The sequence below is a fragment of the Haliaeetus leucocephalus genome, unplaced genomic scaffold (genome assembly GCF_000737465.1).
Source record: "Haliaeetus leucocephalus isolate CR32 unplaced genomic scaffold, Haliaeetus_leucocephalus-4.0 Scaffold848, whole genome shotgun sequence".
Classification (NCBI taxonomy): domain Eukaryota; kingdom Metazoa; phylum Chordata; class Aves; order Accipitriformes; family Accipitridae; genus Haliaeetus; species Haliaeetus leucocephalus.
In genome coordinates, this window is record NW_010973284.1 from 4,832,055 (window position 1) to 4,858,664 (window position 26,610).

Below are 26,610 nucleotides of genomic sequence, written 5' to 3' on the forward strand. Positions count from 1 at the left end.
GGCCCGCGGCCTGGCGGGGCGCGGCCGGCCGGTGCGTGCCGTTGCCCAGCCGCTGTGGTGCGGTGCGACCGCCGCCATGCCCGGCAGGAACAAGGCGACGTCTAGCTACAGCTGCCCGGAGCTGACGGTGGGGCAGCAGGCCGGGGAAGGCGGCCGCGACGCCAGAGGCCGCTCGCCTCACGGGGAAGAGGAAGACCGCGGGGATATCGGTCCCGGCGCCAACCTCGGCGACTCCGACATCGTCAAGTCCCCCAGCGACCCCAAGCAGTACCGGTGAGGGCCGGCGGCGTCGAGCCTCTCCCCCCGCACCCCCCGGAGGCCGTTGGCCCGGGAAGGCTTGGGGTGGTTGGGGGGCTGGGGGGGTGTTGAGGCAGCCCCCGGCTGGCCTCTGGGGTAGGCTGGGGCCTCCCCTCCTCGCCTGCCCGCGGAAAACCAGCCCCCGGCCGGCGGGGGGGTCGGTGGGTGCGGGCCTGCACCCTGTCCCGAGCACACCGGGTGTGAGCTCTGGTGCTGGAGGTCGGGGAGCGGGAGAGTTCGGGGCCTCTCCGTGATAAATGGAGGCTGGGGGTTCACGGGTGTGTTTGTTCTGAAGGTGGGCTGCCTGGTTTGTAGACAGTAATAGGCATGGGGCTTGCACAGGAAGAAAAAAAATTATCAGTACTTGCTCAAAGACTCTGCTGTGGCGCTACCTTTTTGAGGCACAGTCACATGGAATTGTTAGCAGCTTCCAGAGCTGGAATTTGCAGCCCTTGTCCAGGCAGCTCCGTTCCGAAAGCGTTAAGCTGAACTGTGGAATGCAGTTGAGGTATTACAGAGCAGATACCAACTTTAAAAAGCCTCTTACTCGTTTTAGATGAGCTTCCAGGTTTCAACACAAGCGTGTCAGTGAGTTGAGATAAAAATGACTTCTGTGTTGATATTTTGCCTGTGTTTTCATTTGTATATTTTGGAGTAATAGCCCTGAAAGTGCAGAAACAGATCACCTTCCCTGAGCACAGCCCACAGCATCTGTGGCCTTCTCACAGTGAGAGACTCGGCTGAGCACTTTGGATGCTGTGAGGCAGTCATTCTTGAAGGAACACTTATTGTAACTTCTTTCTGTTAGGCAGAAGATTATTCAGCCCTTGTTAGAGATGCTTTTTTTTTTATCTTTACTTTTCGTGATGTCTAATCTGTGCAGCCAGTGGAGAATCTGCCTGAGCCTGGAACTGAATTTTGGATTTGCAGTGACATTGGTTGACAGTGAAATTCCCTGCTGGCTGCGTGAAGAGGACTGTGCCCATTGGCTTAGGGAGAAACTTGCTCCCTCCCTTCTTGCCCTACTTCCTCGCTGCTTCCTCTGGATTTCTGCCTGCCTCTCCTGCTGGCATTCTTACTCATGATACTTTGCAGGAGGCTTGTCTTCCTGCAGAGTTCATGGCTACAGAGTGTCAGCTTAGGAAACTTCTGCCTTTACTACCTGAAGCAGCATAGCAATGAAGCTTGGGAAGTCCATTGAAAACTGTCACTGGCTATCTATTTAGAGGTTCAGGAACCTCCTCTGCATGTGGAGAATTGGAGAGCGTGTTTGTTTATAGCATAGAATAAACTAACGCCAACATCTTCCAGAAATCCTACTGTCTGTGCTCAACAGATTTTTTTTTCAGTTGGAAACAGTGTGTCACATCTTTTCAGACTGATTTCCATTTGTGGGAAGTGAGGCTTGCACAGAAGGACATGAACGTTGCCCTTAGGAAGGAGAACTTCAGTGTGGCTGAAGTAAAGCATGCCTACGTCTGCTAACTATATATCAAACCTCCTAAGGAAATGTAATGGCAGGTGACTTGATGATGCATATACGCTTTCTCCTCTGTTTATGCATCAGTGATGATGTACGCTGCAGACCAGTCACAGGGGACTTAATGTATATCCATATGGTGACATCAGTCTTAACTTAGTGGAATATGTTATATTTTATCTTCTCAAATACAGTGATCATAAAAACAAAAGAGTTCTGACAGATTGCAGAATGTATTTTCAAAAGTGAGTTTGTTGGGACAAAAATTATCGTCGTAATCAAAGTTGGTTTTGTTCATTAGAACTGTGAGTCGGTAGCTATCTTTACTAAACTGTATGTTTTATTTAAACTCATCCATATATGGAATTTCTTGGGCTTGTATTGCTTGTTTTGCGTAATTTGGGAAACAAAAACATTTCTTTAAGTGTTTGCCATGCATTGATATGTATTTTAATATTTACTTAACTGCTAAACGACTATCATTGATATAAGAAAAAACTTGGTGTGAGAGCAATGCTGTTTAAATTTGTCCAGGATGTTTAAACGGTATCTTTAAGAATTTGAATTTTCTTTTATATTTAAGCCTTATTTGTATCAATGCCTGTACAGTCCTTCAAAAAACCAATTGGACGATGCTTGCTTCTGTTGCTACATTAAGTGATTGCAGTTTTTATACTGTATTTTGCATACCAATTGATAGTTATGTATTGATTACACTCGTCCTTTTCCGTTGGCCTGAAACATGGAAAAAGTAAAGAACACCTATGTCAGTTGGTGCCTCTGCTCAGTATAAACTAAACTGCTCTAGATTCTCCTGAAGTGAAATCTGATAGCCTTCAACAGTGGCTTAGTTCAGTTGTCGCCTTGCTGCTGGGTCCTTTCTGTCCTGGTATGTAACACCCATAAGCCTGAGGATGAGTAATGTAAAATTAACATCATCTGCTCCATTAGTTTAATGGAGGTGTGTGGAGATGATCAACAAGAGCTACTGGAAACACCTGGCTAAACAGGCTTATGGCAAATAATTTTTCTGGAAGAATAGCACTATTCTCTTCCCTGCTTTCTGTGACTGTTTATTGATCACTGGGAAGCCAGTTTTCTTTATGGGCCGTGAAAACCTGAAGACAGTTGTATGCAGAGGTGAAGATGATGATGGTTGTGCTGGAAGACATGCTGTAGCAACGTCGACTTGTCACTCTGGGGCTCTTGCTCTGAGCTCCCCAGAGGCTGAAGCGCCCGAGTGTACAGTATATCTGGTTTTTAGGACCCCTGTTGTGCACTCAGAATTGCTGCAGCTGCATAATGCAACATATGTATATGATGCAAACAGTTAACAGACAGGATTTCAGCATGTGTGGATGATGAACTTTGTAGCCAGACATTAGCGTGGATCTAGTACTATCTGTACCTCCTGCAGTTACTCATAGCATCTCTACAAGTTATACACTATGTGCTGTAGTTTGAATGAGTAAAAATGCACTCGTGCTTTTGCTTGGGACAAATTTGTACTGCTCAGCAGTCCTGCAGCAAGCAAAACAGGTGTGTTAATGATTATGAAACCCTGGCATAAGTGCTATCAATTCCTGTTGGATGAGTGGTCATAATTCATAAACTTAACACAAGTATTAAACATTTGTTCTTAAGCTTTTTTTCATACACTTGGTAGTATAAGAAGTGTGGCTTTTTTCTTTTTCTCAGAACTGGTTAACTCCTGTCACAATAGCCCTTTTATCCCTTTCCTCCAAATATGTGCCTGTAAAATTCAGTTGGGAGAGAAGTACTCAGAGTAATTTGTTTCCAAGCTGGTCTGTGGTTTGCAGAGCCATAGCAGGTGGCCTGCAGCTCTAGTAAAAAGCAAAACTTACACTGAGTTTGTATTTTAATTGGAATATTGATAATAACACATGCTTTTATTGCTGGGAAACATTGAAATTGCATAATGATAACCATGAATGAAACATGTGAGAAACTTTGGGAATCATGGGGTTGGAAAACACACAACCTGCCTTTCATTTTCCTTTTGGGTATTTACCATGTAGCTTGAGCTGGAAATCTGCTTTGAAATTTCTGCTACCTAATTACAATGGTGGCCACAATGCAAAGTTCTGATCTGGTATAAACTTGGGGGGTGGACTAGATGACCTTTAAAGATCCCTTCCCACCCAAAGTATTCTATGATTCTGTGCTCCGTAACTCAGATTTTTCTGGGAGCGTGGGATGTGACCATGGGTTTGTTTTATACTAGTGTTTGTTTTTTTGGGTTTTTTTTCTGGATCAGATACCACCTGTCTATCACACTAGTTCTCAGTTTGGATTGAGTATTTTCCAGATCCAGCATTTCTTCCTTTCTGCAGCTGGCATACTAGCCAGTGCAAGCTCCAAGGAGGGGTGCTTTGGCTAATTTGACAAATTGTGACTGTGTATTCCAGATCTGATGGGAAACAAATACTGCTGAGAGATCTTGTAGTGCAGAGCATCAGTGCTTGCAGTCCTCTGTCAGCAAAGTTATAGAACAGTGCTGGACAGAGAGCTCGTGGGGTTTTATGTATATATACGCACACACATATGTTAAAAATTCTACGCATGTATGCGCACCCACACAGAACTCTGTATATTGCTTCTTGATAGTAACTCAGCCAACCTACTGTGACTTATTTTATTAAGCCTGTAGAGGACATCTCTCCTAACACATGCCTGCTACATTTGTGGACCCCGTTTAATAGAAAGCATTGATAAAATCAAATCAAATAAAATGGAGTCTCTGGGGCCTATTTAGAGGCAAAGACTAAGATCTTAGTTCTGTCATGTATTATATGTTTACAAGAGCCTGAAAAGTGAACACGCTCTTGAAGTTTGGGTTTGCTGATTCTGGGTACATGAAGTTTTCTCTGAGTCGGTGCTAGTAGCTTAAACATTTCACAAAGAGAGAAATAAAAGCACAAGTCGGTGTCCCTGACCTTATGGGGAGAAGAGCTTCTGCTACTACCTTAAATTGCTTCTTTCTTATTCTTACGGCTGTTGAATAGCAGAAGAGTGTTTTTACTTTCCCACCATAAAACTGCTCACCTTCTTAGCTACCATTAGATTTTCATTAGGAAATCTCAGTTGAAGAGCACAGAACTATTATAGGAAATAGAGAAATTTTCAATATTCTGAAAATTCAGATTTGGGAAATGAGCATATTCATTGCAAATAATTATTCTTTCAGGTATATCAGACTGCAAAATGGCTTATGTGCACTTTTGATTTCGGATTTGAATTACTTGGATGGTGCCCCAGCTGCTTTATCTTCAGAGGAGGAGGAGGAGGAAGAGGAAGAAGACAACGATGATGATGAATCTGAAGAGGAAAGTGATGAAGATGATGACTCTGGAGCTGAGATCGAAGATGGTAGAGAAGGTTTTGATGATGAGGACTGTGATGAGGGGGATGAGAGTGAGGACAATGATGGAGATAATGAGGATTTCAATGATCCTGATGACAGTGAATTAGAAGAGCTAGCTGAAAAGGAAGAGACAAGAAAGAGAGGCTGTACAGAAAAGCAGGTATGTACTTAAAGCTGTAGGGTGAAAAAATACATAGTGAGCTTTCTTGTGGTCTGAAACCTTGTGGTTAGGCGTTCAGATTAGACCTTCTTTTTATTGTGCCTGTCCCAATTGATTTATCTTATACTTCTGTAATTTTCCTGAAGTGTTTCTTGAAGCAGCTTTTACTGAGATTGTTGTATTTTCTCTAGTCTGCAGCAGCCCTCTGCGTTGCTGTTGGCAGCTTCTCTGATCCCGAAGATCTGCCTGGATTAGCACACTTCCTGGAACATAGTATGTATCTGCTCCTATTTCATCTTATCCAGCTTCAGTGCAAAATGAGTGCTATGTAGCTCTGAATTTCTGTAGTATTTTAGTATCATTTCTTATTTCAGCTATCCCAGAATTTATCTTCATTCGTTCAATAAATATGTGCTTTTATACAAATACTGACTTAGTAAGGAACCCTTAATATGGGAGAATGTGTCTTGTACCCTTTGGCAGGCTATGCGTTAACATATATTAACATTCTTTGTTATCTGTTAAATGTGGGGGGGAAGCATGTTACCTGTGGCTTTATAAACTAGGATGGAGCTACAGATCTTTATCTCTCTAGTAAAGGATGATGAATTAGTAATACAGACACAGAAGCCACATGAAGTTTCTGACCAGATGTATCTCAAAATACTACTCTTGACCGAACGAGGCCAAGCATGCCTAGAAAGGCACTGTTATTTTCAGTCTATTTGGGCCTTTTGCTAAAGGCAGATTACACTAGTTATTGGGCAAATTACACAGTCTGCTGCTATTTAGTAGTTAACCTCTGCATGTGAGATGTGGGTCAGTTGTAGGTTACACTGTGCTGAAGAGGGTTTGCTATAGCTGCAATTAGGAATAACAAATTAATGTAATCTTGGTAATTTTGCTGATTTTTGTTCCAGTGGTTTTTATGGGCAGTTTGAAGTACCCAGATGAGAATGGGTTTGACGCGTTTCTGAAGAAACATGGGGGCAGTGACAATGCTTCAACCGACTGTGAGCGGACGGTCTTCCAGTTCGATGTGCAGAGGAAGTACTTCAAAGAAGCGCTTGATAGGTAACTTCATATAAATGGTGATTAGGTGTTAATGAATGTTTGTATGTGCCTCAGGAGCTTGGGTGTAGCTGTTCAGTTCTTCATTTTGGGATGATTAAGGCTGTTGCTGAACTTCCATCGGTACCTGCACTACAACAGTGGATATTGAACATAAGGAAATATTATTTACCTGTGGCTCTATTGCAGTTTTTTTGAGATAGTGCCAGTGTAGCCACTGGGTGATTACATAGGATCCATGTGTAAGTCTCAGTGCACGTAGCTTTTTGATTGTTTTAGCACACTTAAACTAGTGGCTTCGATGACAGGAGAAATCTTACGCAATGTGACAACTGTTCAGAGGGGAAGTGCTCTGAGAGTCTCAGTGAGTCATCCTTTGAAATATCTGTCCTGATAGTTAGTGTTTTTTCTAAATTTTCTTTAGTCTCCAAATCTAATCCATCATGGTGGGTGGGAGGGCAGCCTTAAAAGTTATGGTACAATGTGTGCCTCAAAAGGATACATGTAACCCAAGCCAGGTTATTCAGATAAGTCTCTATCTTTTGCCAGAAAGTATTTCACTTGCTGTTTTGTGCTGTGGGATATGTTGGGACAACAGAGCTCCACCTGTTGGCATGGGTGGAGGAAATTACTCATTCATGGGGGCATGGCAGCTGTGTATTCTTGATGCTGTAAAATATCTCAGGAGGAGAGTAGACTCCACTGCAAACTTACTTTGATCAAAATACACTCCTGTGATGATGCCGAGAACAAGCATTTGCACGTTTTACCAAGTATTGCCTAAATTTTACTTTACTGGGCTAAATTCAGCTTTCAGTTGCAGATTGGTCCAGCTTTTTTAGATGTTTCGAAGTGTGAAAGAATCAAAAAATATAATTGCGGTCTGTCACAACAGCTCACTTAGTGGAGGGGAAGCACAGAAATTAGGAGTTCTGTAGAACAGCATCACATACAAAGAAGGTAGATGGGTGCTGCTGATGATTTCTGCTCATTCAAGCACTTGTGGATCTAAAGAAATTGAAAACCATCACCTTTTAATAGTGTTGTGGTTTAACCCCAGCCAGCAACTAGGCACCACGCAGCTGCTCACTCACTCCCCACCACCCAGGGGAATGGGGGAGCAAATTGGGGAAAAAAGTAAAACTTGTGGGTTGAGATAAGAACAGTTTAGTAGAACAGAAAGGAAGAAATTCATAATGGTAATAATAACGATAATAAAATGACAGTAATAATAAAAGAGTTGGAATATACAAAACAAGTGATGCACAATGTAATTGCTCACCACCTGCCAACGGACGCCCAGTTAGTTCCTGAGTGGTGATCCCTCCCAGCCCTACTCCCCCCAGTTTATATACTGGGCATAACATCACATGGTATGGAATATCCCTTTGGCCAGTTTGGGTCAGCTGTCCTGGCTGTGTGTCCTCCCAACTTCTTGTGCCCCTCCAGCCTTCTTGCTGGCTGGGCATGAGAACCTGAAAAATCCTTGATTTAGTCTAAATACTACTTAGCAACAACTGAAGACATCACTGTGTTATCAACATTATTCTCATACTCAATGCAAAACATAACACTATACCAGCTACTAGGAAGGAAGTTAACTCTATCCCAGCTGAAACCAGGACAAGTTGTCTCTAGCTTAATGGGTCCTGTAGCCGTAGAACTACATCAGCAATGTATTACTGCTAACCTTTTGCTTCAGCCAGTTCAGTGCATCATTAAAAAAACTCAACAAATAAAATAGAAATATTAGATTCTCTGGCAGCCTTCTGCAGAGTCTCCATTCATTGTAGATCTGTCCCTTTCCATGGCTCTGCTCTTTATGGGTACAGGAGAAGAGATGTATCTGGATAACAACACTGACTTTTATAGTAGATAGTAAAATTGTAATGGATATAAAAACTTATGTTTCAGGACATAAATCAACAATTTGTTGCCTGGACCTAGGAAGAAACTTTCCCTATGTTCTTGTTGTTCCTAATGAACAACCGAGGATTTCCTCTGAAGCATCTGATACTGGTTGTTGTTAGAGCCAGGTACCAGACTAGATGGATCACTTGTCTGATCTGGCATGATCATTCTTAGGATGTAGAGGCAGATAATCCTGCACCCATTAGTGCCATATCCTACTGTATCCAACTGATTCATTCCCACTCTATGGAGCAGGGAAGCGCTGCCCTTTAGTTTTTGATGGTATCACAAAACTGGCTTTTTTCTTTCCATAAGACAGTATAGTCAAGAATTACATAATTTGTAGTAAGACAAGCAACTTTATAAACTAAAATAGTAGATGTTGGGTTTAATTGCTAGTTTTTTTCTGTAGCTTAATAGGCACTGAAGAAAAGTATATGAATTTTTCTGTTTCATAGGTGGGCACAATTCTTTATTCACCCGCTAATGATCAGGGATGCAATAGACCGAGAAGTGGAGGCTGTAGACAGTGGTAAGTAAGAGTATCTTTCCCTGTGTGTTTAGCCCATCTTCCTAAAGAAACAAAACCTATTTTGTAACACTGTTAATTGGTTTCCATTTTGGACTACCCTTCTGAGCACTTCAGTCAAGTTCACCTAACTTGACAGAGAGATTAAACTCTTCAATTTAAGTTTGATGGGTATCAGTGGCTGTTAGAGGAGGAAGAAGACTGAATGTAGTGCCATCACTGTGAGAGTTTACCGTCTCATTTCTTGAATTAGAAATTAATAATTTTAAGTGGTTTGTCAGTAACTGGTAGGGCAGTTACATGAGCATGTGGATGCTTTTCAGTGGACAGCATGTCTATAACTCCAGCATAGTCCCAGTGCTCTCACCAGTCCTATGTGGAGTCAATACAATAAGTTGAGGTGATTGTACTTGTCTCCTTATTCTAACGCCTTAAAAACTACAAAGTCGCTTCACAGAAGGAAATTTAACCAGGTGTAGAAGCGAGTGGAGCGTTCACTTGATTTTCTAATATGTAATGAATACCTTCGGACTGCCTATAAAACTTCACTGTTTTAGGAAAAAACTGTTATTTGCAGATATACCAACTGGTTCAAATATTTATTCCAATTTGTTGTCTTCATCTGTCTTCTGACAAGGAAAAATGGGCAATTTGATCTTTGAATTTAGATAAGTGTCAATATAAACAAGGACCTGTCTTTGAGTTAAGGTGTGGTTCTTCAACAGTTTAAACCAATTTATGCCTTCACTTGCACTGTCTTCACCATGCAGATCCACTCCTTCCCTTGTATTGACACTGTAGTAATGCACTGCCTGTAAATTATGTCAGCTTGATGAACTGAGTGCAGAATAACCCAGCCAAAAGAATTAGTTTACAGCTCTGCCGTGCATGTTTCTTATTACCAGAACAAACGGGAACAGGAAAATACAGTTCAGGAGGGTGAATTCTTGATTTTGGCAGAATCCCATACTTAGATTAGTATAAACTGATTGTGAAACTGCATTTTTGGAAACTATCTTGCTCAGCTTTCAGTTTCTTATTTCGTTATTAGGCTAGAAGTTATTCTGTGTGATATATGGGAGAAGCGGGTTTGTAATTGTTCTCTGGCCCTTTCTGCAGGGCCTGACCTTGTAGAATATTGATGGTCTTGTGTTCCCATTAAATTTAACAGATTGAGAGCATTCGGACAGGACAGGTTGGGACTTTACATGCTTCCCCTCCTTATCCCTTTCTTTACTTCTCAGCAATGAGCTATGTTTTCCTCTTCTCTTGACTTATATTTATTACTGCTAGCAAGTCCTGTTTCTTATCCTATTTCACTATTTCATCATACTTCATTCCACGCTGCATCTGTGTGGTGTGTCTCCTTTTCAGTTTGGTTGGGGTTGTTGCTTTGTTTTATTTTGTGGGAACATGACCTGAAATTTTGATGCATGCCACTGCAAATTCTTTAAATTAACAGAGTATCAGCTAGCAAGACCCTCTGATGCAAACAGAAAGGAGATGCTATTTGGGAGTCTTGCCAGGCCTGGACATCCCATGAAGAAATTTTTTTGGGGTAAGTTCCAAATTTATGTTATAAAGCAGTGATAATTCTTAAACTTTTAATCACTTAAAAGATGCATTAACATGAGCTATCTTATCACTGCAAACACTAGTCTTGCTCAGAAGTATTAAAGCAACTACTCATTTTACAGTAATATGTTTGGGAATAAAAGCAGCTGTCTGCTTCTTAAGATACTTTTCATTCTGGTACTGCTTTTTGCTGATGTTAAAGCTGGGTTGCCCTAGGCATATAATCATGTAAATTTCTGTTAATGTAAAGGGTGCGCTCTGAGTCATCTCTGTCTTACTTAAGCTTGTTTTTGGCTATAAAATTTCCTCGAAAAATAAAGTATTTCTGGATTTGTGTCTAAGAGGCTTTTCAAAGTAAGTAATTTACTGTTGAACTTGCAGAAGTAGACCTTTACAGCCGTGTGAGTGGAGCAGAAGGGAAATTTTGTCCTTCCCTTCCTGGACAACAGAGTCCTAGCTCCCTCGCCCTTGTGGTGCTGGAGTGTGTGAGTTGCAGTGTGATGGGTAATAGAGTTAGCCAGCTTTGAAATGTAGATAATTTTTATAAAGTTCTGTAGTGACATATACTGAACATCATATTTTCCTGTCTTTTTCCCACCCCATTCTGCAAGTTCCATTGGTGAGTGAATAGCTGGCAACACATAATGCCGGAGGACTCTGTCCTCCCTTGTCATAGAAATATCAACTGTCCTTATAATAGGAACTAGAAATTGGAAGATCTTAAATTTCAGTTAACATTCCTTTAACTCCAAATTTCTATTGGATATTTTTAACGTGCTTACCATGTAGACTCAGTGCCAGGGGAGGAAAAGAAATTCTCTGTATATCTGGTGTTGACGTAACCAGTGTCTAGATAACTAACCACCTTTTAATGTTTACAGGTAATGCGGATACACTCAAACATGAGCCTAAAATGAATAATATCGATACCTACACGAGACTGAGGGAATTCTGGCAGCGCCATTACTCTGCTCACTATATGACTTTAGTTGTCCAATCTAAAGGTAATGTCAGTTGTTCCTTAGAAACAGGCTCATTGCAGCCCTTGGTGTAGTGCTTTTGGCACCAGTTCAGCTGTAGCCCAAGCCATTTTAGTGGATTGTCCAGTCCTGCAGGAGGTATTTATATGTAGATTTTAGCCTGGTTTCTAAATGAAACAAGACCTGAGCAATTGTGCTGTGTTATTGTCATCCTGCCATTTCTTGAGAAACTTTTAACTAAACTGTTGAATAGGTTCCAGATTAACACAGAAGATAAAATCTCAAAGATACAGTTAAAAAAGAATCTTGTAGGAATGTAGAGTCAGACCACTTAAATGACTTAATGCTGCTGGCTTCTCTGCCATCAACAGTGAACCTCCACAGAAAAAGATGGGGAGACTGAGACTGGGTCTCCCAGTTGTCTTGTTCTGTTTGGGGCTCTTTCAAAAGAGGTCTTAAAATAAAACACATTTCTCTAGGAAGAATAGAGATTCTAAGGTTTTTTTTTTTTCCCTGTAGACCGAAAAATTCTATGCAAATGGAATTGAGTTTCATTTCAGCAAAGAACTTCAGAACTATGGGTTGTTTCTGCTGAGAATAAAAGAAAGAAAATTCTTAGAAATTAAGCATGTAGTAGAGTAGAAACCTGTGCTGAAAATAAAGAGTTGTATGTATTCAAGTTAGGTTTGTGCATAGGGGTTTTACTGAATGCTAAAACTGATTGCAATTCCCATCTGTAAAATGGAGATGGTAATAATAGAGGTGGTAATTATTTTCTTCTCCCATGCTTTTCTGTCTAGTCTGTAAACTACTTAGGGCATTGAAGGCCTCTTGAATAATCACTTAGGTAGTAATGTTTCTTCTGGTGATTGGGAAGAAAATCATGGTAACTGATAGCCAGCCAGGTCAACTTTGTATTTCTGTCTCTCTTAAAACAAAGGAAACGGTGAGTCTTCCCCCCACCCATCCCACCTTTTTTGTTGTTGCTGTTTAGCATATACAGCATCACTTTGGGAATTCAGAATGCTTGCTTAAACAAGCAATTTCCAATTGGTCATTTAAAAAAAACCCTTAAACTTCTGGTTCTTGACACATTTCCTTTAGACAAGAGGAAGGGGAGAAGGAATTCTTAGCACTGCAGGACTGCATTTGGGTGTGAAAACTGGCATGTATATTCTGGACATGAAGTGATGGAATGAGTCTAGCAAGTACTCGTGATTTTGTAGATACCTAAGTCAGTAATTCCTTTTTACAGTAACACCAGATACTACTGAACTTTAAATCCCAGTTGTATCAACCTGAGATTTTGGCACTATATACAAACCAGAGCTATGACCAAAGTTCTAGTTCAGTGAATATTAAGAATTGGCTCAAACCAACAGCTTTGAAGCTTATAATTTAGAACTTTGCAATTTAAAAATATACTGACTTGCAGCCTCTTTAAAATAACTGCACTGGTGAGATAAGATAAAGAATTTGTCTTAGATTTTCAGGAAATTGCATTTCTGGCTTTCTTTTTTTTTCTCCTTATTAGAAACACTGGATACTTTGGAAAAGTGGGTGACAGAAATCTTCTCTGAGATCCCAAATAAGTAAGATTCTTTTGATGCATGAAGGCATTACAAATGATAAAATTATCTGTTCTTAAAATGATGTTTTTAAAAAAAATACTCCCTTACTGGAGAAACTAAGAAAATTAACATTTGTTAATTAACATCCTTATCCAGAAAAAAAAGGGCAACTTTGGAAATTAAAGACTGGCATTAATTGTTTCAGGAAGACTTTGTTTATGCATAACAATTATTTAGCCTGCGACCTGTGTGGTGCTAACTTGCAGCAGTATTTGCTTAATATGTGGTGATACCTTGATTTTATGACAAGTCATTCACACCTAAGATTATCATTTTACATTGCTTATCTTTGCTTTGTGTCAAAAATAATTAGCAGCAAAATTAATTAGGACCATATCTTGAATTTAAGTGTCATCCTTAGGGTGGCAACTAGTTAGAATTTGATCTTTTTTTTAATAATTCACTCCAATGTGTTGTCTAAAAAGGGAGTTCTGCAAAAGCTGTACTAACTTGAAAAGCATTTTACTTCCCCTTTCATTTTCTACTTTTGCAAGATGTTTATTTCTGTGGTGCGTGGAAGTGCGCTTGTGAAAGTCTAATGCCATACAGAGAAATGTTTGTCTCTCCCGACTCCTGTCCTTCTCGTTCCTCCTTTGCCACAAGACAATCCATCAGGATTCTGTGAATCCAGGGCCAACTCAGGAAGTTGTTTACTGTGCTTGGCTTTCCTTTCCCCTGTTATGGAAGCAAGCTTTTTATTGTTACCACCTTGGACGGAAGGAGAGGGAGGAGTTGATGGGATATCTAAATCTTGGGTAATTACTCTGTTGTGTGGGCAGAGTGCAAGTGAATGCCAGCCAGGTTGCCTTCCACTTTGGGCTGGGTGGATCCTGGGCTGCACTCTTTAAAGGCCATTTACTGGTTGTCTGGTGTACTGCCTCTGTCACATCAGAGCTATGGATGCTTACGTCTTGTGATTATCTCCATGTAGCCTTGAATCCTTGCCAGTAACATCACACTTTAATTTTGCTTTTAAGTGGTTTACCCAAACCCAGCTTTGGCCATCTGACTCAGCCTTTTGACACACCAGAATTTCACAAGCTTTACAAAGGTAAGTAAAACAATGACACCAAGCTGGGCAGGAGGGTTGATCTGCTGGAGGGTAGGAAGGCTCTACAGAGGGATCTGGGCAGGCTGGATCAACAGGACAAAGCCAATTGTATGAGGTTCTACAAGGCCAAGTACCAGGTCCTGCACTTGGGTCACAACAACCCCATGCAGCGCTACAGGCTTGGGGAAGAGTGCCTGGAAAGCTGCCCAGCAGAAAAGGACCTGGGGGGTGTTGGTCAACAGCCGGCTGAACATGAGCCAGCAGTGTGCCCAGGTGGCCAAGAAGGCCAACGGCATCCTGGCCTGTGTCAGAAATAGCGTGGCCAGCAGGAGCAGGGAGGTGATTGTTCCCCTGTACTGGGCACTGGTGAGGCCGCACCTCGAGTCCTGTGTTCAGTTTTGGGCCCCTCACTACAGGAAAGACATTGAGGTGCTGGAGCATGTTCAGAGAAGGGCAACCAGTTGGTGAAGGGCCTGGAGCACAAGTCTTATGAGGAGCGGCTGAGGGAGCTGGGGCTGTTTAGTCTGGAGAAAAGGAGGCTGAGGGGGGACCTTATCGCTCTCTACAACTACCTGAAGGAGGTTGTAGTGAGGTGAGTGTTGGTCTCTTCTGTCAGGTGGCTGGAGATAAGACAAGAGGAAACAGCCTGAAGTTGCGGCAGGGGTGGTTTAGATTGGATATTAGGAAAATTTCTTTACTGAAGGGGTTGTCAGGCATTGGAACAGGCTGCCCAGGGAAGTAGTTGAGTCACCATCCCTGGAGGTGTTTAAAAGACGTGTAGATGTGGTGCTTAGGGACATGGGTTAGTGGTGGACTTGGCAGTGTTAGGTTAGTGGTTGGACTTGATGATCTTAAAGGTTCTTTCCAACCTAAATGATTCTATGATTCTTGATTCTATAAGTAGATTTGTTTAAATGTTTTGAATGCCTAGCTTCGTATTTTCTCTGTGTGATCCAGGTACTTTGTAGAATAATTCTGTGTGGTTCTGAATAACTTGTAACCATTCTTTCTGCATTATGTAAAATTTCTTATCTATGTCTAATCATGTATATTTATATTCAGTAAATTTATTTGTGTTCAGTTGTTCCAATCAGGAAAGTTCATTCACTGAGTATCACCTGGGCACTTCCACCACAAGAACAGTATTACAGGTACAGTGGTGCTGCATTTTACTTGTACTGTGTTTATGTTGTGAATAATTTATTGACTTCCACAACAAGCCAAAGAATCTCATTTATTTGTGTTTCACATTACTTTGATTCAGCTAGGGGAATGTCTTTTAAATGAATTAAAGTGATGCAGATATGGTTCCTTTTATAAATTGAGTGGAATTGGTACACAACTGATTTAAAGTCATTCCTCACTGACTCAGATCAGTCATTATGTTCTGAACTCCCACATTCTTAGCTTATTATCCTAATGCTGCCTGAAAATGCAAAACTTGCCATGAAGAAACAGACAATGTGTATTTTAATCGTTTGTCTAGTGATTGAATTTTTTCTATGAAACATATTACCCCCTGGCATTTAATCTCCTTAAAATTTTCTTTTAGAGTGAAGCCACTTCATTATATTTCCTGGTTGGTGGGACATGAAGGCAAAGGCAGCGTTCTTTCTTTTCTTAGAAAAAAGTATGTATTTTTTAAGCATAGTAATTAAATGCTTTCCTATGATTAAAATAAAGGCAAACTCTATTTTGTATGTATGTATTTTATATATATATATATAAAAAAGCGGGCCAAGTCTGCTTTTTTTGTATCAGCATTTTGTAGTGATATTCTTTAAACTTTTGATAGACCCAAGTAAGAAATAAGTGGTTTCTGGTTTGTGATCCATGGATCAGCAGTATCTGTGATCTTTAAGAGAAGTCCCAAAGGTAACTTAGCTTTTTCACTGTTTTTCTTAAATTGTGTTATCCTGAGATTCACATCTTTATGTTGGAAAAGCTTTGTGTAATCTGTAAAGAATTTGAAAGCCATTGAAGTAAAGCTATGATAATGCTGATTGTAACTAAGGTCCAATAAAGCTGAAATGAGTAATTAATAAGTGCCTTTAACTCTTCCATAGATTTTGGGCTCTTGCATTATATGGAGGAAATGGTGAGACAGGGTTTGAACAGAACTCCACTTACTCCATCTTCAGCATTTCTGTGACTTTGACTGATGAAGGTTACAAGCACTTCTATGAGGTATGGTTAACGGCAACTTGATTTTTCTTACCCTTTTCCTGATAATTGGAAGAATTAATCTGTTCCTTTCTGTCTGCAGGTGGCCCATGTTGTATTTCAGTATGTGAAGATGCTGCAGAAAAGAGGGCCAGATAAAAGGCAAGTGTTTGCCACTACATCAGATATTTGCGAGATTGTCCTTCTCCATTAGCCTTTTATTTGTAGTGTTTGCAATTTTTGTGGGGTTACTAGAGCATAAACGGTGAGTCAGTAGTAAAGCTTGTCTATGTGGGGAACGTATCAGTTAAAAAAGTTTAAACATTAATTTGCTAAATGTTTATACTTGTTTCTTTGTAGTTTAGTCTGATTTATTGTGATTGAATTTCTAATTTTAATAAACTGAACTAGTGTAGATGTAAGGTGCACTTTTGCCTTTATTTAAATAAATATCTTGAGGCAAATCTGTGGAAGTTAGGACTGTGGTGTTCTGGTGTTAGCCTTTGTGTTAATTTGGTATCAGATTTTGACTCTTAGTAGTTAAGTCTTCCACTGTGGAAAATAGCAGAACTTTCTGCCAATTGAGAAGTGCCCTCTTGGATGGAAGGGAAGCACGAATAATACTGGCTTCTATATCTTGTACCTGAATGAATCACTGAACTCACCCTTGATGCCTTTCCTAGAAGATTGCTTTTTTTCAGATTCCTGATAAATGTTGTGGAATAATGGAGGAAATTCACTTTTATTCTCGTCTCCCTCCTTTACAGAATATGGGAAGAAATCCAGAAGATTGAAGCTAATGAATTTCACTACCAGGAACAGGTATTCATCCACTGTTTTGTGTTGATATAGGTAAAACATAAAACCAATTTCTTTTTAATTTTGGAATACATTTTCAAAGTTCTATTCAACCAGAAACAGATTATGCACTTAATGAGGCTGTATTTTGCTGAAAGAATTTGTATTCTAGGCAGAGAAATATTGTGACTTTTACCTTAACAGAATTTAATGTTACTTTTTTTGTTCTCTACCTGGTAGGTAGGCTCTTTCTCAGTTTTAATCGTTAGGCCCTTGCGTGTGAAGTTCTGTGCTCATTAATAGCGCTCTGCAAATTGTTTGGAACTTTCCAGAAGTTTTGCCTAATTTCACTTTTTTTAAGCTGTTTTGGCACTGCTGATTTCTGGGGATAGAATAACAGTGTTGTGTGAAATGTGTTGCTTGCTGGTGACCTGGCCTCACAAAGGCGAAGATGCTAACGACCCCCTTGTCTGCACAGTTAAATGTGGGTTTGTGTCAAGTCTTCCTTGGTTTACTGAAATAGCAGTTAGCAAAAAATCTTACTTGTTTTTATTAAAGATAAAGAAGGAAACACAATTTAGATAATTTGAGAAGCCTCGCTTTGCTGACTTTCTTACTCTCACTACATTTAGCCATGTTCCGTTTCTTATTAGGTAACTTGGTTTTTTGTTTGGTTTTTTTTTTTTTTTGAATGGCACTACAATTTCCTTTTGGGAAAACAGATGCATATACTACATATATGGCTTGAAAGCATCACTGAAGTTTATTGGTTTCTTTAATGTACACAGATGCAGGAAGGAGGTAAAAAAAAAAAAGGAAATATTGAAAGTGGAGGGGTTTTTCGTTCCAGCTGCTCCAAGTATTTTTGGATGTTCTTAAGACCTGCCTGTCTGCTGGGAGCATCAGGATGTTAAAAATAGCATTTTTAGCAAATGCTTGCATCTGTAGCTCTGCCTTCAAAATAGCATATGGAGGATATTGAGTGTCTTGAGTGGCCTTTGAATAACAGAAGTGGTATTTGCAAGTGATACAGCAAGGACTGCTGCCAACAACCCCAAGTGATAGGTAACAGAGCGCTGGATTTCTTTGGTAGGAACAAGTTTATGCTGATTTACAAGTGCGTTTTTTAAATGTTGCATGGTGGTTTTTTTAGTGGAATACAACTTTTATGAGTTTGTTAGTGAAGTTCAACTACTACAAAATTACAACAGACTGTCTTAACAAAAGCTTTCCCCTGAACAGTAGAGAAGAACTAAAAATCTATGAAGGATGGCTATTTAGTATATTGGACATAGCAGGAATGAATATCTGTTGTGCTACATACAGTTTTATGAATCTGTCTTTAATCATTGCCAACAGAGGTTGTCCAATTGGAAGTATGACTTTTTCATCAAAATGAAGCTATTTAGTCCTGAAAGGTTCTTATTGCTTGTCTTGGTTCTTTTTAGTACTCCTGGGTAGAATTTTATGTTCTCCAAAACTGTTACTGCTCTAACAGACTATGTACTTCCCAGTATCAAGCCAGGTAGGGATAGAAAACACCTGAGTTTACAATGGGGAAATAACCACTGTTAAGAGTCCTGCCTTTTTGGCCAGTTGATTTTGATTACTGACAGTGCAGGGATTTAACTCAGAAAGCTTTTGTGCTGTGCTTTTGTGACAGGGTTGTGCATCTTAGGGACAGATGATTGACTTAGCTTTGGCATGCCACTCTTCTAGTCGATGGAAAGAGTTGGTATGTGGCCATCCTAAAAAATAATGGTTACAGAGGCATGGTTTTGGGATAAGCTGTTATGTGCCCCAAGAGAAGTTTAATGTTTCCACAGATGTAGTATCTTAAGAAATTCTTGGTCATGTTTTCCACTACATTTATAAGACACAGATGTGTTGAACTCTCCTCTTTTCAGGCAAAGTGTGGTCTGTATCTGGACCCAGGATCTGTACAGTATGATGCTGGCTCAAAAAAACCAAATAGCACTTAGCAAGAAGCTCTCCACTAGGCAGTCTTACACAATTAAAAGGCAATCTATACTTTCATGTTCAAGTAGGAGAATCTCATCCTCCTCACGCTGCACATCATGGCAGAGAACTTAGGAGCAGAATCAGAGATACTCATACAGCAGCAGCAGTTCCTCAGCTTGCTCCTTCCAGCTTCCAGATCACTTTAAATCTTGAATTGTGCAACTGCTGGTGTTCCCTGGAGGCAAGGAGTGCATTCTACTGGGTCTTTAACCTAGTAGGTTTAATGACTGTAAATGCATCCTCAAGGCCATTTCTTCTATAAAGATGATGTCTGATATTTCGGGATTCTCAGAGGAGTCCTGAGCATTAGATATGGTTATGAAATGTATGTAGTTTAATAACCAAAACTAAATGCTGTAACAAGCAGAGCATGCAACTCATGCTCAACATACCTGACCAGTCAATCTTTTCTCAGAACATTGATATTTTAGTTTTCTGATTATGTGAAAAACAGCTTTATCTATTTGCTTATAGACAGATCCAGTTGACTATGTGGAAAGCCTTTGTGAGAACATGCAGTTGTTTCAGAAGGAGGATTTTCTGACAGGAGACCAGCTCTTGTTTGAATACAAGCCTGAGGTAAATATTCTTTGAATTCTGATTACATGTTTCGATGTAAGGAAAGTATAGGCATGCTAAAAATGTAGGCACATAGATAGGCATGTAATTAGGCATAATACAGGCACAGATTTTGTATTAATTGAATCACTCTTTTTATACTCAGAAAGCAAATCTCCTATTTTGTAAGCTGGTTATGTCTTGTTCTTTGTATGTTCAGACTAAAAAGTCTTTGCTGGATCAGGCAGAGCCAGAGTTGCATTTGAACTGAAATATTGTCTTGAACTTGTAGATCATTGCTGATGCCCTTAACCAGCTCAGTCCTCAGAGAGCCAACCTCGTTTTGCTGTCTGCTGCCAATGAAGGCCAGTGTCATCTAAAAGAAAGGTGGTTTGGAACGCAATACAGCGTGGAAGGTAAATCAATGGCAGAAACTTAGGGAATGTCTGATTTGTGCATTAGAGAGATTAAAAGGGTGACAACACAAAATACAACCACACGGAAGTAGGGAAATTAATCCTTGGTGCTTTACTGACCTCATTATTAGTCAAATACTCTGTCCTACTCAATAATTGTTCTTCTTTCTTTGGTATCAGTTGATTCCCACTCCCTAGTTTACCATTGTTTTAGGAGGCAGGGATCCCCGCGAGCCCTCTACTTGGCTGCCATTCAAGTCCTGAACAGGGAAAAGAACACAAACAATGAAGGATAGGTGTGTTGGTAGCTGGATTACTAATGCAGGCAGGCTTGATTTACTTTTTAATAGGACTGCTTCAGTCCTGCTCCAGCGGAGTTCCTAGGAAGGGATTTAGAAAGAGTCATGATGAACCAGGTGACATTAAGAAACTCCTATTGTACTGCAAATCTTCATGGAGATAGCTAAGAAATGAGATGACTGACCTAGGAAATAGGACAGCATTACCCTTCTATTGCACTAAATGCATTTCATGTTTTTTAATAGATATCGACAAGTACTGGAGTGATTTATGGGCCAGTGACTTTGAGTTAAATCAGGATTTACACCTTCCAGAAGAAAACAAATACATAGGTAAGGCGCCTGAGGATGAGTGAAATCTTCCCCCAATAATTTATTTGAAAATTTGCTGTGGTTTAGAAAGAATCTTCAGAATCTTTCCATCTGAACATCAACCTGGTTTTGCAAATTAAAAAATGTGAGAGCTCTGTTCACCTTAATTTTATTTACTATTCTTTTATTTTTAAGCTTGAGAACTGAGTTTTTCTAAGGTGTAAACTTACAGATCATATAGCCATAACAGACCAGGTCTCACACAATCAGTGAGAGTTAACACAGGGCTCTGGACGCCACAGAAGAGCAATTTTATTTGCTTAATCCTGCTGTTTTTGAAAGTATCTAAGCACCATCTGGCTTTGTTGCCAAAACAAATGAAAATAAACCCATAACTTGTATCCTGGATGGAATGCAACTTCACATTTCTGCACTGCTTCAGAGCCACTGTTCTGGTGTGGAACTGAAAAATAAATGTTCTTTGGGTCCAGAAAAGCATTATCATATATAATTTAACAAACTAGGAGGGGAAAAAAATGTATTTTGTTGATTATTTTGAAGACTTTTGTGCATGTAGCCTGGCTGTGTCTGTGAAACCCACTAACTTCTGGTTTTGGTTTGGCTTTTCTTTTTGTTAGCCACTGACTTTGCTTTGAAAGTTGCTGACTGCCCTGAGACAGAATATCCAGTCAAAACACTAAGCACACAACAAGGCTGTCTCTGGTACAGGAAGGATGATAAATTCAAAATCCCAAAAGGTAAATGCCTTAGGGCTTTCCAAAGAATAGGAAGTCCCTGTTTTTACCAGCTGGAATTTATTAGAAGGCAAATAAACCGTGATAGTGTTCACCATTTAAACTCAGTGTTTACTGTCAGCTCTTCCATGGTCCTTTTGATATGTTTATTAGCTATAATAAAAGAGAAGCAGGTAAACTACCTTGCAAGAAAGAAACCCTGCAGATATCTCAGGTTAAAAAGTGGAATCACTGAAATATACTGACTTCTGAAAGTCTGACTATGGACAGAATTGGGCAGACAGAATATGATACTGAGACAAGGGCTTGAGAACAAAGGAATGCATTAATTAGAGAAGACTATAGTTTCTTCAACAGAAAGAAAAAATATAGCCAGGATCGGAGACAAATGTGGAAAATACATTGCTGCTTTCAAGCAGAATGTCACAATTTTTAGTGTCTGTTAAACAGATGTTTCATGGAGTTTTCTTTTTTTATTAGTCTTGGTCACGTCATGTGAGTTAGTATTCTGCAAAGCACAGCTCTGTGTTTTCTAATGTTTGGTATTTTTAAAGGAAGGTTTTGGAGTGAAAAAAAGAAGACATTTGATGATGACAATATAAGCAAAAATATATTCTTGACCATTCTAGCTGAATGACCATTTTCATTAGACTCAAATTGTGACCAAAGAACAACCTGATGGAAATCTATTTGACTTTAGAAAGCTGTCACTTTTTATACAATTGCTCATTTAAGTTTCTTTTTTCCCCACCAGGTTATGTTCGATTCCACCTGATTTCTCCATTGATACAGCAGTCTGCAGAGAAGTGAGGATTATATTATTTATGTTTATCTTGCAGAGTAACTAAATTGCCATACCTAGTGAAAAACCATGAAAAGAGATTAATTTTAAACTGGAATAGAATAAGGCTTCCCTTTCTCATGTTCTTACACTTTCCTCATGGTTTTATCTGTAGAGCAGCAAGAGTGGTTCTGCAGCAGGACATTACTGTAGCAAAGAGATGCATAGGAGTTTCATGGTGTGTTATTACCGAGAGCAAGTTTTGGAAAAAATAATATAACAGCAGCAGTGCACATGCCAGGAGGAAGTGCTTAGAGAAGGAGTCAGTCCTGAAAAGAGCAGTCCACAGGCATGTCCTGAACCAGCAACTTGGGAGCCTGTAGGAGCAGGTGAAGAGACTATCAGCAGCATTTAGAAATCATTTGTTAGACAGACCTCAAGATTACCGCTCTGCACGTGCTGCACTTCTGCTAGTCTTAGGCTAGCATTGCCATTTGTAACGAATTTCGTAGTGCTTTTATCATAAGCCTACTGAGACCTGCACAACTTATGTTTTGGGAAAGCCTTTATAAATCTGTTTCCATCAGGGCTTTGTCAGGCAATAACAAAAATCTGAAAGCACAGACTGCAATTTCCACATTGTGTAGCCTGATTTGCTCTAGCTTATTTTTTTAAATCTTGATAGATAAATAATCATCTCATTACTCAAGTCTTCAGCATAACTGAGTCCATCCATCCCCCATTCCTTTACACAAAGTGTAATATCTCATTTTCTGTGATTACTCAATGTTTTGAGCATTGGCATGTTACAATGTGCATTCCTACCTTGAAGAAGTCTTAAGTCATGTGAAGCTGGAATCTTATTCATTGCAAAGAACAGTTGATGTCAAAAATAATTTTTAAGTAGTGTGTCATGTGCTTTCTGGACAAAGGGAAACTTGCATTCTGTATTTCTGGGTTTGTTGAAAATTTCTTTTTGAATCTCGTTTAATTCAAGTACTCGGTTCTGTTGGAGAACTTCTCGTGTGTACCATCAAACTCATTGGGCTGATTTTTATCTTTCTTCTATTCTATCCTTTTTTTCTTTCTTTTTAACCCTCTGCCCTTTTCTCCATCCAGCATAGTTTTGTTTGATACATTTGTAAACATCCTTTCCCACAATCTTGGTGAACCAGCTTATGAAGCAGACGTCGCTCAGCTGGAATACAAGCTAGTAGCTGGAGAGCATGGATTAATCATTCGAGTGAAAGGATTCAATCATAAACTACCTGTAAGTACTGCTGATCTTCTAAATACTTTTACGCATGCTGCTGTGCTTTTTGTCCTAGCAGCTGGAGCCTAGCTGGCTGGAGCTTTCAATGTTTAGATGGGGTATTTTAAATTGGAAAATTTGTGTCTCTGTTCAGGTACAGGGTAATGCAGCAAATGCTTTTTCATGTGCTTATGTGTATAAAGATGTAGTTCTATTCACTTACACAAGCTTACATTACTGTCCTTAGGCTGACTTAAGATAAATCTTCCTTTATTTAATAACTGTATCTCCATTAAGACTTTAACAGCTTTTCCTTTAAAAAGAGCTATGAGTCTCCTCTGTCCATATAGAATGTTAGAGCCTCTCCATCTACAAGCTAAGGCTATTTGCACGCTGTCTGGAGAAGTGTGTCTGAAAATAGGTTTTGTTTACAATTTGACTTTGGAGATACAGCTTCTGAACATACTCATTTTGGGTGCAGTTTTTCTTTGTTGGGTTGCTAAGAGCTTACTTAACGAGGATTGGGGGATCCCTGTTCCCATTCTCTAAACGCTGGCCGTGTAAGACACGGCAAGCACAAACAGAGAGGACGTAGTGATTGGAGAGGAGAGCATTGCCAAGCTTCCTTTAGACTTTCATTGCAAGAGCTTGACTGGAGCTTTAATAAGACTGTCAATTGTCTGTCAGACTTACTAATGTGAGGGTTAACAGAAAAAGCCAGAGATGCAGATAGCATGGTCTGAATATTCTTTTTTTAATCATGAATGTTGCTGTGTTGCAATGTCATCGTGCTGGTCAGCTGTAAAAAGGAAAACTGGAATATCTAATACAGAAATGTTGGAGTTACAGGCTAGGTTTGTTTCAATAGAATGTGGAAAATCCTGTTGATTTAAGATATTGACCTTACTTCATTCACTTTCTGAAAATGCAGTCCTTTTGAAACTCACTGTAATTTGGTATAGAATGGTTTAGTGAAGAACATCTAACAGAACTGAGGGATGTGCTTTAGTAACCCTGCACATCTCTTATGTTGACCAAATAATGATGATTTTTTTATTATTATATAGGATTAGGTTTAAATTGGTTCTTTAAAAAAACAAAACAACCCCCTGACTTAAAACTGTTTTTGTTACAGCTTCTATTTCAGCTCATCATTGATTATTTGTCTGACTTCAGCTTTACTCCAGCAGTTTTTGAAATGATAACAGAGCAGCTGAAGAAGACGTACTTCAACATCCTCATCAAACCCGAGACTCTGGCCAAGTGAGTTCTGGGGGAGGGCAAAAGTGGCTGCACAGCAAGCGTCAAGGTTGAGCTGAAGAGCTCGGGAATTGCTGCTCTGTGCTCCCAGAGGCTTGTTCCAGGGTTTGCTTGTAGCTTAGAGAGCTCAAGCAGCTCTGCAACCAGCATATCGAACATGTGGGTCAGACTGGACATCCAGGCAGCTGCTGTTCTGAAGTGACCTGTAGCCAGCAGCGGGTGCTGAGGGAGGGCAGAGTCAGCCCACAGCAATGCTCCTGGGGTCCATCTTCCCTGTCTCCAGTACAATCCTGAGTCAGAAATGGGATCTCTTACATTAAACAGCTCTTGATGGCCTGTGGGTTTGTTTTTTGCATTGCAGGGATGTGCGTCTCCTGATTTTAGAACACGGCAGGTGGTCCATGATAGATAAATACCAGACGCTGATGAACGGCCTTTCCATTGAGTCTCTCTCGTCCTTTGTTAAGGCTTTCAAATCACAGCTCTTTGTAGAGGGTCTTGTACAAGGAAACTTCACGAGCAGAGTAAGTACAGCTTCAGCAGCTGACTTGTTCAACTTGTTCTTAAAATGTGCTTTAATGCAGTTGCCACAACTCCAGCACTCACCTGCCAGCTGACTGCCTCTTCTGTACTGGCAATCTGGAGGCTCGCTGGTACAGGGCAGCGTCACCTCTAATAACTCAGGAGTGCTCGTCCTGATAAGCCGCTGGGGAGTCCATGGTTGCCAGTTTGAACAGCAGTTTCCAGGAATTTGGATTTAAACTGCAGAGAGGGAAAAATGTGGTAGAAATATGCCTGTAACCTGTTTACCCTGTTGCCACTGGTTTTTATATTGTTTGGTGCATTGATATATTTGATATGGAGAAATTTCCACGGTGGTGCCACAGGAGGAGGCTTCCCTCAAAGTAAACTTATCCTGGAAATTTGATTGCCTGCGTGGTTTGATCAAACCTCACTGAGGTCCAGTTATCTTCAGTTTTGTCAAACACCTGCAGTATTCATTGAAGACTTCTACCCTGGGACTAGGTCACACATAGTCCTGTCAGGCTTTTTAAAATAGGATTGTAATGGGGCTTAGCTCCATGTATCTGATGTCATTGAGTGTCTGTGGGAGAGAAACCTGCAATTATGATTTGTGCCAAGAAGTTTGTCTTAGCTGGTGGTGTTTGCCCTTAAACTGTTTAAAGCTTCCTAAAGAAAATGTGCTGATGTCCTTTGGGAGGTCAGATTCTTGTAATGTCAGCTGTCCCCTCCTGAGCTGTGGAACAGAAGGAGGTCTGAGAATCTACTCGTGATTTGCTAAGAACCTTCCTTCAAAATGCTTTTATTGCTGCAGCCTCTGTGTGATCTAAGCTGCTTTCACAGTGTGGCAGGTGCAACCCTGTCACTCCTACATTGGTTTTGCTGTTTCTATTAATTCCTCCCATTTCTTCCACTTAAGCCCAAGAGTCTCCTTCCCAGAGCTCCAACTTCATGCACAAGAGGGGGGGCCTTATCTCTCCTGTGTGCACCCTTTGCTGTTGTGGTGGCTGATGCTATTTCTCTGGCTTCCGCATTCTCTTTGTGGAGAAGTTACAGTGCAAGAAACTGCCTGCAGACTCTGTTTCACTTTGCAGCGTGGTGCAGAGGTGTCTGGAGGGACGTGGGAGAAGGCGAGGGGGCAGGGACGTAGGTGGCACAACAGAGCTCGGCTCTTCTTTGCTTGGGGGGGTCACTTTCTCAAGCAATGCACTGGGGTGTGTGGTTGTGAATTGGGGTAATAATTCTCTTCTAAATAAAACTTAACGTTTATGCTTTCTCTCGTAGGAAGCAAAGGATTTTCTGAATTATGTTGTTCAGTGAGTATCTCTTGACTCTTGCAGCACTCATGATGTGGGAACTATGATCAAGTTAAGATTCTTTCCAGGAGGAAGGGATCAGGGTG

The 26,610-nt window shown here is 40.4% G+C and overlaps 1 protein-coding gene across 1 annotated transcript in view; it reads left to right on the top strand.

Annotated features, from left to right (window-relative positions):
* The window catches only part of NRD1 (nardilysin (N-arginine dibasic convertase)), a 31,576-nt gene that overhangs the window by 65 nt on the left and 4,901 nt on the right, over positions 1–26,610 (top strand). Inside the window, exons 1-23 of the mRNA XM_010582389.1 lie at positions 1–273; positions 4,986–5,322; positions 5,514–5,595; positions 6,243–6,396; positions 8,763–8,836; positions 10,296–10,391; positions 11,290–11,412; positions 12,923–12,980; positions 13,997–14,070; positions 15,152–15,221; positions 15,623–15,700; positions 16,137–16,257; positions 16,337–16,395; positions 17,001–17,055; positions 19,528–19,632; positions 19,904–20,027; positions 20,573–20,659; positions 21,277–21,396; positions 22,148–22,199; positions 23,294–23,444; positions 24,562–24,689; positions 25,048–25,210; positions 26,493–26,524. The exon at positions 1–273 is cut by the window's left edge and continues 65 nt beyond it. Coding sequence (XP_010580691.1) covers positions 1–273; positions 4,986–5,322; positions 5,514–5,595; positions 6,243–6,396; positions 8,763–8,836; positions 10,296–10,391; positions 11,290–11,412; positions 12,923–12,980; positions 13,997–14,070; positions 15,152–15,221; positions 15,623–15,700; positions 16,137–16,257; positions 16,337–16,395; positions 17,001–17,055; positions 19,528–19,632; positions 19,904–20,027; positions 20,573–20,659; positions 21,277–21,396; positions 22,148–22,199; positions 23,294–23,444; positions 24,562–24,689; positions 25,048–25,210; positions 26,493–26,524 — 2,616 coding nt within the window. The remainder of the gene's footprint in view (positions 274–4,985; positions 5,323–5,513; positions 5,596–6,242; positions 6,397–8,762; positions 8,837–10,295; positions 10,392–11,289; positions 11,413–12,922; positions 12,981–13,996; positions 14,071–15,151; positions 15,222–15,622; positions 15,701–16,136; positions 16,258–16,336; positions 16,396–17,000; positions 17,056–19,527; positions 19,633–19,903; positions 20,028–20,572; positions 20,660–21,276; positions 21,397–22,147; positions 22,200–23,293; positions 23,445–24,561; positions 24,690–25,047; positions 25,211–26,492; positions 26,525–26,610) is intronic.